The 14,401-nt window shown below is 37.0% G+C and overlaps 1 protein-coding gene across 1 annotated transcript in view; it reads left to right on the plus strand.

Annotated features, from left to right (window-relative positions):
* Window positions 1-14,401, plus strand: part of LOC120541440 (E3 ubiquitin-protein ligase RNF123) — a 131,403-nt gene that overhangs the window by 57,621 nt on the left and 59,381 nt on the right. The window contains exons 26-31 of the mRNA XM_039773063.1: window positions 1,668-1,775; window positions 2,223-2,400; window positions 2,620-2,694; window positions 3,908-3,995; window positions 6,308-6,395; window positions 8,227-8,311. Coding sequence (XP_039628997.1) covers window positions 1,668-1,775; window positions 2,223-2,400; window positions 2,620-2,694; window positions 3,908-3,995; window positions 6,308-6,395; window positions 8,227-8,311 — 622 coding nt within the window. The remainder of the gene's footprint in view (window positions 1-1,667; window positions 1,776-2,222; window positions 2,401-2,619; window positions 2,695-3,907; window positions 3,996-6,307; window positions 6,396-8,226; window positions 8,312-14,401) is intronic.

A 14,401-nucleotide genomic window follows, 5' to 3' on the forward strand; every position in this document is an offset into this window, starting at 1 on the left:
TGATAGAGACCAAAATGAAAACCTGTCTGAAAATGTGAGATTTTCACTCTAGCCATAAAGATTGAGTCTATTTCTGTGCATGAAATCAGTGGAGTAATTTAAACACTCTGTAGTGGCAGAACTGAACCTGGAGCTGTCATCCAGCCAGGAGCTATCTTGGTTAAGACACCTCTTTAAAGTTGCTAAGAAGATAGAAACATCGCTAATTCAGCTAGTTTGGAGACCAAAAACAGAAATATATGATGTAATCACAAAGTGATGGATAATAATAAAAAGAGCTTAATAATAATAACAACCTTTATTTCTATAGCACATTTTCATATAAATAATGTAGCTTAAAGTGCTTTACATGATGAAGAAAGAGAAGAAAAAGACAAAGTAAGAATTAAAATAAGAGAACACTAATTAACATAGAATAAAAGTAAGGTCTGATGGCCAGGGAGGACAGAAAAAAAAACTCCAGATGGCTAGAGAAATAATAAAATCTGCAGGGGTTCCAGGCCATGAGACCACCCAGTCCCCTCTAGGTATTGTACCAATCATCAATGACCTCATAGTCAGTCCTCATTGTATTCAGGGTTCTCATGGAAGGACTTAATGATGGCGGTCATGTGGACTTCTGGCCTTTAATCCATCAATGTAGGGACATAACGGTGCGTTGATCAGGTGGTGGTGGTGGCGCAGGTCGCCACCACAGAAAACCAGAAAAAGAACAGAAGAGAAAGCAGGGGTTAATACGGATTTTGGAGCCACCATGAATAGTAATGATAATTAATTGAATATACAGAGCATCAGGATTAAACTAAAATGAAGTTATGGGAAAGCCATGTTAAAATAATGTTGAACTTTTTGCTATATTTCTTAAGTGAAAAAATGCTGTCCTAGTGATCTGATTAATATGTGATTTAAAATTCAGGCCAAAGTCAATAATTACCCCTAAATTCTTTACCTCCGTCTTGACTAATGCATCAAGTTTATTTCTAATAACCTCATTATATCCATTATTGCCAATCACTTACATTTTAGTTTTCTCTTTATTTAGCTTGAGAAAATTACTACTCATCCATTCAGAAACACAAGTAAGGCATTGTGTTAGTGAAACAACAGAGTCTGGGTCATCAGGTGCTATTGATAAATACAGCTGCGTGTTGTCAGCATAGCTGTGGTAGCTCACATTATGCCCCGAGATAATCTGACCTAATGGAAGCATGTAGATCGAAAAGAGCAGCAAGAATATTGTTCCTGGTCTAAGTATGTGAGTCTAAGGAAATAATTTCAAACTTCTAACAAAATAATTATTATTAGAGAACTGTTAATCGATATTCTATTGATATGGGTTTTGTATTATTTTGGGGTTTTCACTTATCCAGTTTTTTTTTACAGTTTAAAACAATAATCACTGAAGGGGCAGTGTGCATGCAGAGAAAGAATGTACTTAAACAGCACGGTCATTTAGTGGAGCCTTCCTGAATTAGAATGTATCATAGGTGAAATCCTTCAAGAGTCACCACTGTGTCTGATTTCTAATAATAAGTCACAAAAAAAAAAACATGTAAACAAGTGACTTAAGCTTTCAGATGGCATTGGCTTAGCTAGAGTGGTACATCAGCCCTGGAGCCAATACTGGCATAAATAAATGTGTAAATTGGCGCATGTTGTTTCAACAGAGGCAGGACATCATGCAGGAGCTAGTGAAGAGTCAAAAGGTGTTTGCTGAAAAGCTTAATCACTTGAGTCGCAGATTGGCCTGGATAAATGCCACCATCTACTCCAAGGTATTGTGTTTTTGATTCTGGCTTGTTTCCAAGCAATTTTCACTGTTGGTAAATCTCTGACTTATGATTTTCTAGTCTCTTTTCTGCAACTAAACGTGAATTTCTGAAGGAGGATGTCTTTCATATTAAAATGTCAATAGGTTAAAAAACAAAACTGATGTTGAGTCTGTGTGCTGTTGGTAAACTGCTAATTTACATACTTTTACTTAATTGTGTTGTATTGTTTATTTATGTGGATTAGCAGTATTATCCCGAGGTAAAATTACCATCTTTTTGTTTGTAAAGTATCTTATGATAATGCTTTATATGCAGAACTGTGTAACAACCAACTGGATTGATTATTGTCCCCATAAAAAGGTTTATTCAAAATTGTACTTGCTTTGGTTGTGTACCAAGCATTTAGTATGCAGAAGAGCTTCAGAAGTAACATGGGTTATTGTGTTTCAGGAAAAAATGCTGGACGTCTATTGGCTGCTGCGCGTGTGTATTCGCACCATTGAACACGCAGACAACACTGGTTCCTTGTTTGCTTTCATGCCCGAGTTCTACTTAAATGTTGCCATGAACAGCTATAGTGCCCTGAAGAATTATTTTAGCCCATCAAATTGCATGGAGGAGCTGCCAGGTAGAGTTGTTTTAGTTGAGCTTTTGCTATCAGAATGGTGCCACTTATTAATAAATTGGTATAGTTCTGGTATAGTACAATAATTCTGTACCAAATGTTGTAGAAAGATTTGTTGTAAGTATTCAGCTCTTGCACATTTATTTATTTGTGTATTTATTTATCTATTTTATTATTTTTCAATAATATCCATGGTTAACTGAGCTGTATTTTCTTTTTTAGACTATGAGCAAACTTTGACTCGGCTTGCTTCGATATTAGCAAAGCACTTTGCTGACTCTCGCATTATAGGTACAGGTGAGTAAGCTTTAGCAGGACTATGAAAGGATAATGAGATTTTTTTACCTTGCTAGCATCTGAATCCCTTAACTGGTTGGTAATATTTGTGCACAGAATACAAGAAAAGGTAAGTGTTAATATTATCTATATTATTATTATATTTTTGCATGTGTGGGGTTTTCCACAATAATTTTTTTTTGGCTACGTGCATTGGCAGATAGATAGATACTTTATTAATCCCAAGGGGAAATTCACATACTCCAGCAGCAGCATACTGATAAAGAACAATAGAAAATTAAAGAGTGATAAAAATGCAGGTATAACAGATGATAACTTAGTATAATGTTAACGTTTACCATCCCGGGTGGAACTGAAGAGTCGCATAGTGTGGGGTCTCCTCAGTCTGTCAGTGGAGCAGGACGGTGACAGCAGTCTGTCGCTTAAGCTGCTCCTCTATCTGGAGATGATCCTGTTCAGTGGATTCAGTGGATTCTCCATGATTGACAGATCCACAATTGGATCATATTTGGTGTTGCGAAATGCACAATAGAAAAGTTTTTCAACTTGTATTATAGCCTCAGAGCCACAACAATGACAAAATAATCGGAACAACAATACAAATCAATTATGAAACATATAATTGTGTATTTCACTTATATTATTAAATTTTTCTCAACATAAAAATCCACAATCAGCCTCAGCCAGGAGACCCATGATAAGAATTGACAAATATAAATGCAGCATTTATCTTCTCCAGATGCTGTTGGAGCATGTGGAAGGTTATGTAGGGCCACAATTCAAAAGTCCCAGTGTGGACCAAGTGCCAGCCATTAAAATGGGTAACAATCTGTGGTGTATTCCTTGTTAAATGTTCCAAGTGATCAACACACTTGGCAGTCACAATCCCAATGAGGTGCTATACAAGCATATTGCTGTTGGTATAAAGGAGCTCTAGTCATGTTTCTTGACATACTTCTGCTGAATAATTCATTGGCTGAAAGTCCTCATTGTTTGTGTGTCAGAGACAGGATGTGTAGCATTGCTCATAATGGCACAAAGTTTTGTTCTATTTCTTTCCTTTGCTTAACATGGTGTTGAGTCTGCCGCCTTACGATTTCCAGTCCAGCCCTTTGAGGTCTCAGGGACCCCAATGATTCATCTGGGAACTTCTGTGTTTTTCTTTTTTTACTGTAGCTAATCAAATTGTTCCCCAATTTCTTTCTCTTTTCAGATATCAAGGACTCTTTGATGCAGGCTCTAGCAAGTTATGTTTGTTACCCTCAATCACTACATGCAGTTGAGTGCATTCCAGAAGAACAGTGAGTCTATCTTATTGATTATTTTTTTTTATTAAGTTTGAAAATGTAATTTCAGAAAAAAAAACGGAAGAGATAATAAGCAAAACAAAAAAGTCTTTTTTTAATTTAATCATCTGAGAAAACTTGAAATGAAACCCTATCTTGCAACTTATTTTTGGAAATGAGTTGCATTTTTTATCACATTATTATTTTTTCAGTTAAAGCTGTGACAGGTACTGGAGGTTAAACTAAGCAAACATCTACTTGTTTTCTACCACACCTCCCTTTTGCTGTATTTCATTTTTCATCTGCTTATGTTGCCAAGAATCTTGTTAACGTGTGTGTAAATTATCTACAAGCAAATCTGATGTATTTGCATGTCATTTTAAATCAACGTGTCTGACATTTATAGTACCTTAGCAAATTCATTATTATATTCATCGCTCCATTATCCAACCTGCTATATCCTAACTACAGGGTCACGGGGGTCTGCTGGAGCCAATCCCAGCCAACACAGGGTGCAAGGCAGGAAACAAACCCTGGGCACGGCATCATTATAATATGTTTACTGAAACTGGATAAATTGGATGAATGTTACTCATGGCTATATGCTTCAAAGCATAGTACTTGTTACGTGAGCACCATACTGTACTGAAGCCTAAATTTCCTAGCAACTGCAAGTAGGTTGCCCGGCAATAAACTTAAAGTTCACAAGTCTTCTGCCTTCTATGCAGCCACAAACATGAAGGTCAAATTCTGTCAGTTTAGGCAGCTGGGTTGACAGTTTTTACATCAAACTTGCTCTGAGGAAACACCAAATGCAAGAGGAGGACTCTTCCTTTGGCTGGGCTATTGTGTGGAATTTAGAGCCCTATGGTTTTCACGATGCAGAGAACATGAATGAAATCTCAAAGCTGACATACAAAAACTGATTTCAGGTATAAACACAAATGTGAATGGAATTAGGAGAGTTAGGGGAGATTACTACATAATCACTCACTACACATTTTGAGTAATTGGTTCATATATCATTTGGATAAAATGTTTGTTCATCTTTGTTGTTTCTTAATGAGTTCTATTCAAACCTGTTTTATCGGTTTGCTTGTATTTCTTCTGGAGACTACTTTTCTACTTTAATAAAACACTGGGTGGTATATGTAGGTCAAAGACAATTGAAGTGGTGACTCTTAAAATGAGAATATGTCTACAGATAGCTAAGGTGCCAGAGAGAGAGGTTACCAGCAGTTGTGTTGGACATGGCCTACCACATTTGAGATACATGGATAAGGAAAGAATGTCCTTTGCTGTACAGCAATTATTACTACAGAAATATAAACAAATCCTCGCATTGTTAGACTTGTCAAGTGGAAGGTCATTTGCTTTTTTTATCCGACATCATCAGGTTGCCTTGGGTTTTATATTCTTATTAATATAATGGTAGATATTTTTAATTGAGAAATAAAAAAAGCAAATTCATTGACAGAAGGCACCAGGCTCAGGTCCAAGTATATTATGACCTCCATTCATCCATTATCCAACCTGCTATATTCTAACTACAGGGTCACGGGGGTCTGCTGGAGCCAATCCCAGCCAACACAGGGCACAAGGCAGGAAACAAACCCTAGGCAGGGCACCAGTCCACTAAAGGGCGCACACACTAGGGACAATTTAGGATCACCAATGTGCCTAACCTGCATGTCTTTGGACTGTGGGAGGAAACCCACGCAGACACGGGGAGAACATGCAAACTCCATGCAGGGAGGACCCAGGAAGTGAACCCGGGTCTCCTAACTGCGAGGCAGCAGCGCTACACACTGTGCCACCCTATATTATGACATTTGAAACAAAATTGGTATTATTAAAAAAAAAAAAAAACTGAATTAGTGTTAGTGGTTTAGATAAACAGATAAATGGGTAAACATGATCATGTTCAGTAAGTGCATACTTGAAAATGGACGGGTGGACAGACATGGTCATACTTAACATAATTGTAAATGGGCCTTTTTTTAGTACTGTGATCTTCATGGTATTCTATGTTGTTGGCGTTGTGTTGACCGTGGTTGGTATGGTCTTAGTCCAGTCCTATGCTTTCCACATTGTCCTGTTGTAATGGTTTGGCCCTGAAGTCGCAGAGGGTTTCTGGGATCCCGTACTCATATTACAGACTTGTGGGTTTTCTTCTGTAAGAAATGAGTTCAGGAGAAAAAGTCAGTTTTGTGGGAGGTGGGTTCATTTTTTTTTTTTTTTTTGAAGGTTTTTAATTTACTAAATCAATGACATAGTATGACTTTAAATATTGACATTTTTTATTTATTTTTTTTTATCCTTTAAAGGCGAATGGCCATGATGAAAAATCTGCTGGCACCGTATGAGCAGAGACCCTGGGCACAAACTAACTGGATCTTGGTCCGTCTGTGGAGGGTACTGTACACATCATTGCTTTTTTTCTTCCTTGTGTCTCAGAGCAATATGAGTTTAATATTCTAACCCCAATTTCTGTTTATGATACCTTTTATTTGTGTTGTTTCTTATGCCTTTCTTGTTCACTGCCTGCCTTTCTTCCTGTCACTGTTGCTTTGACTACATCATTAATTTATTTTTTTAGTTAATTTAATTTCTAACCACTTTGGCATCTTCTTGGTCTGATTTGCTGCCGATTCATTTGTTGTTGTAATTCCTTTGGTTGTCAGGCGTATAGGAGGAAAATGACAGTTCTGTTACTAGAACTGCTGGAATTGGGGAAATAAATCTCCACAACAGAGGCACATAAATCCCAGTCAGGCTTCCAGCAACAATGAAACCAGGGAGTGAAACTTCGTTTACCCCACTGGTGGGTCTATTTGTGTGCCAGAGAAATGACAACACTTGGACAGATTGACAAACACACTACAGTTAATACCGTATTTTAAAATCCCTTAACAAGATTTACTCTGACAGAGCTACTTGTTGTCTAGAAAATTAACTCATAATTCAGTTGCATCCTTAATAAATCTGCTGCACTTGTCACGATGCAGGCAGCCTTGTCTAAATATTCTGGCAACTTCTTTCAAGATTGTAGCTTGACAAGACTGTGCAACAATCAACGAATCCAGATACAGTTGCAGAAACAAAACAGTATATCTTCATATCTTCACAGAACAGGTGCAGAAATTGTGTTCGTGCATGATGATCCAGAAAACAAAAATGCAATCTTAATATTAAGTATGAAAGTGAATGGCTTTACGGAGCCATTCATAATGTCACACCTAATATGATTTTAAATATTCCTTTACAAAAGTACTAGGTGTGAATGACAAGCACCTCTTCCCGGTGTGTTCTCCTTTCCACCTGTGCCATTCCATAAGGAACATCTGTTTTTTGGATTCAAGATCCTTTATTTGTCACTAGCAGCAAGTGCTTTGGAATCCTTACTCATTTAGCTGCTTCCAGTTACAGAGTGCAGTAGACACTATACAGAATACAAAACAGACAATAAACTTTGTGCACTATAAAACAGGTCAAATAGCATGTGGCAATGTTGTATAGTGCAGAGTAGCAACATTATCATAGTAACATGCAGCCATTTTCCAACCCGCTGAATCCGAATACAGGGTCACGGGGGTCTGCTGGAGCCAATCCCAGCCAACATAGGGCACAAGGCAGGAACCAATCCTGGGCAGGGTGCCAACCCACCGCAGGACACACACAAACACACCCACACACCAAGCACTAGGGCCAATTTAGAATCGCCAATCCACCTAACCTGCATGTCTTTGGATTGTGGGAGGAAACCGGAGTGCCCGGAGGAAACCCACGCAGACACGGGAGAACATGCAAACTCCACGCAGGGAGGACCCGGGAAGCGAACCCGGGTCTCCTAACTGCGAGGCAGCAGCGCTACCATTGCGCCACCGTGCCGCCCATCATAGTAACATGCAGCCATATTTGCTAGTGGAGTTCACCAGGTAACTATCGAAGACGCAAGACGCAGGAGGTGGTGGGGGACTGTTCTCGAATGTAGTGGTGGTTGTTCTGATAGACTTTAAGTATTAGAGATTTAATGTTAACCTCTCATTTTAGCAATTAACTAAAACAGTTAAACACAATTGGATTACTTGAAATCTTTATTGACACAGCTGAGTGGCAGATAACTTCATTCCCAGCAGAAGATAGATATTAGTGCTGCATCATATATCTCTGACATTGTCTAGTGTTTCAGGAAAACTTAACATCAAAGCTTGTTTTAATGACGTGCTACTCTTCTCCTCCCCAGGGTTGTGGCTTTGGCTATAGATACACTCGTCTCCCACACTTGTTGAAGACAAAACCTGAGGATGCTAACTTACCCAGCCTGCAGAGTGAGTAGCAACTTGCTGTTTCAACTATTTAACTTCCTAACCTTTGTGTCCCTAACCAACTTATTTTTGTAGTATAATTACAGTAAATAAGAAGGTAAAAGGATCACCACTGGCCCAAAAGAGCCAGTTCACCCCAGGAATTGAAATTTTTTATAATACATCTACAAAGCTGGCAACACAATCATGTGCTGTATCTTCACTCTATTAGCGTATTCTGCTTCTTGCAAAGGAAAGTAGAATCTGTGTAGTATCAAAACAGTACATACCCCACGCCTAGTATTATGATTTATTTAGCAGATGCTTTTATCCAAGGCAACTTACAAAGCAACTATAAGATAGTAAGTACAGTCATTGAATGCAGCTGCAGCTTGTATATCCTGGGTATACTTGGCACTATTAATCAGTCATCATTTTGTATAGGTGCCTTTCATGGCAAGCATTAATAACAAGAATCTTAAAGCAATGCAAAGTTTTGTTTTTTTTTTTGTTTGTTTTTTTATTTTTATTAATTTTATTTCACTCCATACAAAGCAATCAAGTTTTTACAAAAAGAAAAATAGAGTTAAGAACAGATCGATGCAATGCAAAGTTTTACCACAATCAGAAACTCTAATTCTTTTTATATGAAATCCTTTTTGCAATAAATATTATTAACGCTTTCATCATTAAACCCAAAGACTGATTTTATTGCAGTCTAGCAAAAGAGAAATATATATATTTTCTTTGGGAGAAAATCAATAGCAATTTCAAAGATCCACATTTTTCCCCACAGGCACTCCATAAATATATGTACACATTTTTGTATTCTTTTACAAACATGATCTTAGATAGGATAGCAAATCATATACAGTATACATTATACATTTTTCTTTCTGTTACTGGAACAATGCATGTCACTTAAAACATCTTTGAATAAGATGGAATGACTGAGGTGGTCATTTTGTCAAGATATTACTGCAGCAATATCTCAAGAGTAAGCAACAGTTATGCAATATCAATATGTTCTTGTAACAGTAGTACTAGGGTGTTGTACCGTGTTATCCATTATGAATGTAGAGAAAAGCCAAGCAAAATGACCCCTTTTATTGGCTAACTAAAAAGATTACAACATGCAAGCTTTCGAGGCAACTCTGGCCCCTTCTTCAGGCACGATATGAAGAAGGGGCCTGAGTTGCCTCAAAAGCTTGCATGTTGTAATCTTTTTAGTTAGCCAATAAAAGGGGTCATTTTGCTTGGCTTTTCTCTATATTCTTGTAACAGTAATCTACAGTCCTTTTTATTAGATTCTAACTAGATTTGACCTTCGAAATGGTTCAAATGATGACATTTTTTCCATGTTTTTGCACTTGCTGTACTATCAGGTGTTAGAGTGGCTGCTTCAGGATATTTTCATTAGCCTAGTCATTAAAATATCGTGCAGATGCATGTGATAAAGTAATTCTTTGATTTCACGTACAACAGAGATAAGCATGGTGTTTTGTAAGAAGACAGCCTTGGTCAGCTCATGGGTAATTTCAGTGATTGATCTGAAGCCTTACTTAGTCGAAGTTAGAAGTTTACCAAAGAAGTTAAATTGATGCTACTGGAGCCTTAATGACATCGCTTTCTTGAAGTTACCATTTTATACAATGCAGGAAAAACATGGTCCACTTTGATGTTGGGTCTATAATTTGTTTTAATTTTTTCTGATATTGTGTCTTGTTTTTGTTGCATTTTTCAGAAGATTTATCAGTTGCTAGTTTCCAAAGTAAGTTTTATTTTTTGAGTTTGTCTTTTCCCCTTCCTTTCTCGTCATCCATGTTCTGACCAACCCTGTTACCTCATTCGATGATAGATCAAGTGTTTAAGTGGTGTGCAGTTCACTACTGTTACAACTCCTTCCCCATTTCCTCCTCTTAGCAGCCAAAGTTGACAGATTCCAGTATATCTTCTTAACATTTCTACTACAAGATCAAGTAGATCTACAACTTTCTAGCCCCAACCTGTGTTCCTCAGAGTTCTGTTATTTAGGAGAGTTACTGAAATAGAAGTAGTATAGAAATGTGACGTGAGCATGAACCTGTAGTCTAGCTTTCTGTTTGACTTCTGTGTGAGTTGTTGTGGTTCCATAGTAGCAAATGTCTTGTGCTGGATGTCACAGCAGTCAACTATTGTTCCTTTTCTTAATATGTACGTATTCTACATCTTGACAGGGAGAGGCTGTTAAACTAATTGTTCCAAAAGCTTTCCAGCCACCAGACTTCTTTACCTGTTTCTTTTTGTTAGAATGTTGGAATTCTTTATAGCATCAAAGAAGGACCTTGAACTTGAATCGCACAAGAGTTCAATTTTCATTTACAACTAGGGGGTTTTGGCCCCTACCCGCTTCTCTCGCCAACCCCTGTGCTTGCGCTATGCGCTAGCCTCTTTGCAGTTCTGTCACTCGCATTTGGGGATGCGGATGTACAATGTACTAACTTTTACATTACAGCGAGTAAATTAACCATATTAACAAATATTAAAATGTAATAATTTGATTGTAAATTATTTCATGTTGCGTTAGAGTTATTCGTTGTGTAATACAATTTCATTCAGTTTGGCTTTGAAATTAACACGCAAAAACTTTTTAAATTTACACTTTTACTGTAATAGTTCAGTAAAAACAATTTTTTGAATGAAATTTTCATCAATATAGCATTGAATTGTGATTCTGTGTTTGGACTTTCATCGTGACAACGCCACACATAGCTGCACATGATTGAATTTCGTTTCTTTCTCTCTATTAAATAAAACGACTTTTTTGATGGTTTGGCTCTGAGATTTGTAAATTGTCTTTGCAAAAGCTATTCTAACGGGCAACTGTTAACATTTTATTATGAATGGCATATCAGGATCTCCTTTGTTGTCTAATGTTATCCCCTGAAGATGTACTACATTCTTGGATACTTTCTTGGATACATCCTTCTTTCTACAGTAATTTGTGTGGTGGAAGACCGGACGGTTTTAACGGTTGTAGATATTCTTTGTGATATTTTAAGTTGATGTTTTCATCTTAAGCACCATCACCACCAACTGTTTCAGCAGAGTCTATTGATACGCATTTAACCAATCTGCAATGTAACCAATCGTCATTTTTGGCATTAATTCATTTGACTTAATCATTTCTCTGTGCTAGAATTGCCCGTGTACTCATTTTTACTGTTAATAACCCTTCAGGATGAAATTCTTCAATAAGATTTGAACATAATATGTCTTCTTTAATTGGGAAAGTAAAGTTAGGAAAACGTTAAAATTTGTAAGAGCTGAGAGAGCAAGAACTGGTTGTGTCAAAAGAATTCACACGAATGAGAGGTGAGAGTACCGTGCGCATGGTTTTCTATGGTGGAGAGGAGGGCGTGAAAGCCAGAAGTCTACGTGACTATCATCATCAAGTCCTTCCATGAGAACCCTAAATACAAAGAGGACTGTTTCACTTATGTTAGGTAGAATGCCCAGAGGGGACTGGGCGGTCTCATGGTCTGGAATCCCTACAGATTTTATTTTTTTCTCCAGCCGTCTGGAGTTTTTTTTTTGTTTTTTCTGTCCCCCCTGGCCATCGGACCTTACTTATTCTATGTTAATTAATGTTGACTTATTTTTATTTTTTACTGTGTCTTCTATTTTTCTATTCTCCATTTTGTAAAGCACTTTAAGCTACATTTTTTTTGTACGAAAATGTGCTATATAAATAAATGTTGTTGTTGTGACTTGAAAACATCTCATGGCCAAAGTCTCGACTCGTGGGACTTGAAAGAATCTTCCAAAATACCTCATCTTCCAAAAAGTCTTGTCTCGTCGCAGGATTATTTTATTACTAGTGACTGGGAGCCCGATCAAATCAGGCTACAAATTCTACGTTTGTGAAATCCATACTTTCTCTGCAAAGAATAATTTGTTTTGTTAAGTCCTTGAAATGATTTTGTTATCATGTCACTGATTTGTGCTTAAAATAGACCTTTTCGGCCGATGTAATAAAGAGCTTCCTGTTTAAACATGGCTGCGAGACGTGAACTCAGGTCTTCGGCGCACCTCATTTGATTTTTTCCGACAAACAAATTTTCAAAAGAAACCGTATTATACGACTGTAATTGAAGTCGGAGTAATAATTATGTTGGCGTGGTAATTTTAGATCTGAGATCGGCTAAAATTTTAACACCATTGTGAATACTCAGCCGTCATTACTCAGTTTGCCAATAGATGTCAGAAGGACGGATGCCAAAACCGAATTGCCCAAAGATAGATTTCGACGTACCAAGCAAATGGCGATACGTTCTAAATTACTTACGGTTCCGGAGCTGTCGAAGGGTTTAAGTCAGTCGACGATGTTAGTCCTGGAAAGCCCCACCAAAGCAACAATCCAAAAACCAACCAAACTTACTGTTATCTGCTCAAACCAACACCGACTTACCATACTCTGCCGTCCAGCGGTGTCACTGAAGCATTCGAACATTCTTAGCCAATCATGCAATACTGCACCCGCGTGTGCCACGTGATGTTCTAACTACAGAGACAGAGTCCCATTAAATGGTTCTAACTTGTATTGAGTCGGGGTATTGACGCGAATACCATACATACGGGGTATTGACGCGAACACCATACATACAAATAGTATCAAATTATATATAAGGATAATAGAGAGATGAGATCCTGGCCAAGACATACAGTTTGGTATGGTAGTAAGCAGTCAGAAGTACAGTATTTAAAGGATAACACAGAATTAATGATGTAAAGAACAAAAAATCTTTTAGGCTTAATTAATGTTCAGTAATCTTAATATTAACATTGTTGTCTATATACTAATATTCTCTTCAAAATTCATTTCAAAACATTAAAATTGACCATCTAAGACTGGATATTGTATCAGTCATTTGAAGTATGTCTTCTAAATATTAGTTATTAAGAGTTATTTATTTTTTATCGCAAATTATAATCTCTAAATGAAAACTGTAACATTGTGAACCAGTTATATGAAGTGTTCTTCAGAAGAATTAGCAAAGTCAGTAAATTTCTGTGTCCTCTAATAGACTTGAAAGGGCAGTTATCAAAATCCTACAGTAAAGTTCACGACGGTGTGTTTTATAAGAAGTACCATTTATAAAATGAATTGCTGAGTGATAAAAAAAAAAATAACCGTCTTACAAAAGGTATATTTAGAGGCTGTCTATAATAAAAAAAACAGTGGGAAGCATTATTTTATCCATGGTGTCTTGTGTAATGTGTAAATGAAGTCTTGTTTTCCTGAAACAGACAAAATAAAAGTACTATGTATTGCTGATATTGGACTGAAAGGAAAAAGGAGAATTGTGCCATGATGCAAGGTAAAACAAATTATATTCTAATGCAATCTCATGCTGTTAGACAAGTTTCCAAGGTCATAGTTTTCTCGAAAATCATTTATTTTTTGACAAAATGGAAAAGTTCAGATAACACAAGCTATATGGTTTTCAAAGTTCATTGCAGAAAGTGGATTGTTTCAGCACGAGAACTATTATCAGGATATCGTAAGGGGTAATCTGTATAGAGATGTGCAAATGAAAAGCAAGGTTTAGCTGAATACAAAGTTCTGTGGTACACCTCTGCCTCTGGAAAGAGAGGGTATCATTTTTCCTAATCTTCTGTGGGTTTCAGTAAAGTAAAATTAGCCCAGGAACCACATTTAAGGTATATTAATGCTTTTAAATTTTTGCACAAGAACATAGTGATTTACTGAATCAAATGCTTTAGCAAAGCCTATAGAAAAGCAGCACAGAACAGTTTATTGTTAAGAACAGTTATGATGTTTAAAAACTTTAGCAGCAGTAGTACTATGGCCACATCAAGGATAGAAACCAGACCCCTAAAATGAACAGATTATTATTATCTTGTAAATTATTGCATTAGCGTCATGTGCATCAGCTGGACAAGCATCACTCTATGTATGTGTGGTACATGTTCTGATAAACTGTTAACATGACTAATCTTTTACCACCTCTTATTTTTTCTGTAATATTTCTATTCTACTATTGTATTGTATTGAGGATTACTTGTGTTGTGTTCTGTTCTGTGTATTGTGTTGTATTTACCACCCCCAAC

This window comes from Polypterus senegalus, chromosome 12, assembly GCF_016835505.1.
Source record: "Polypterus senegalus isolate Bchr_013 chromosome 12, ASM1683550v1, whole genome shotgun sequence".
Classification (NCBI taxonomy): Eukaryota; Metazoa; Chordata; class Cladistia; order Polypteriformes; family Polypteridae; genus Polypterus; species Polypterus senegalus.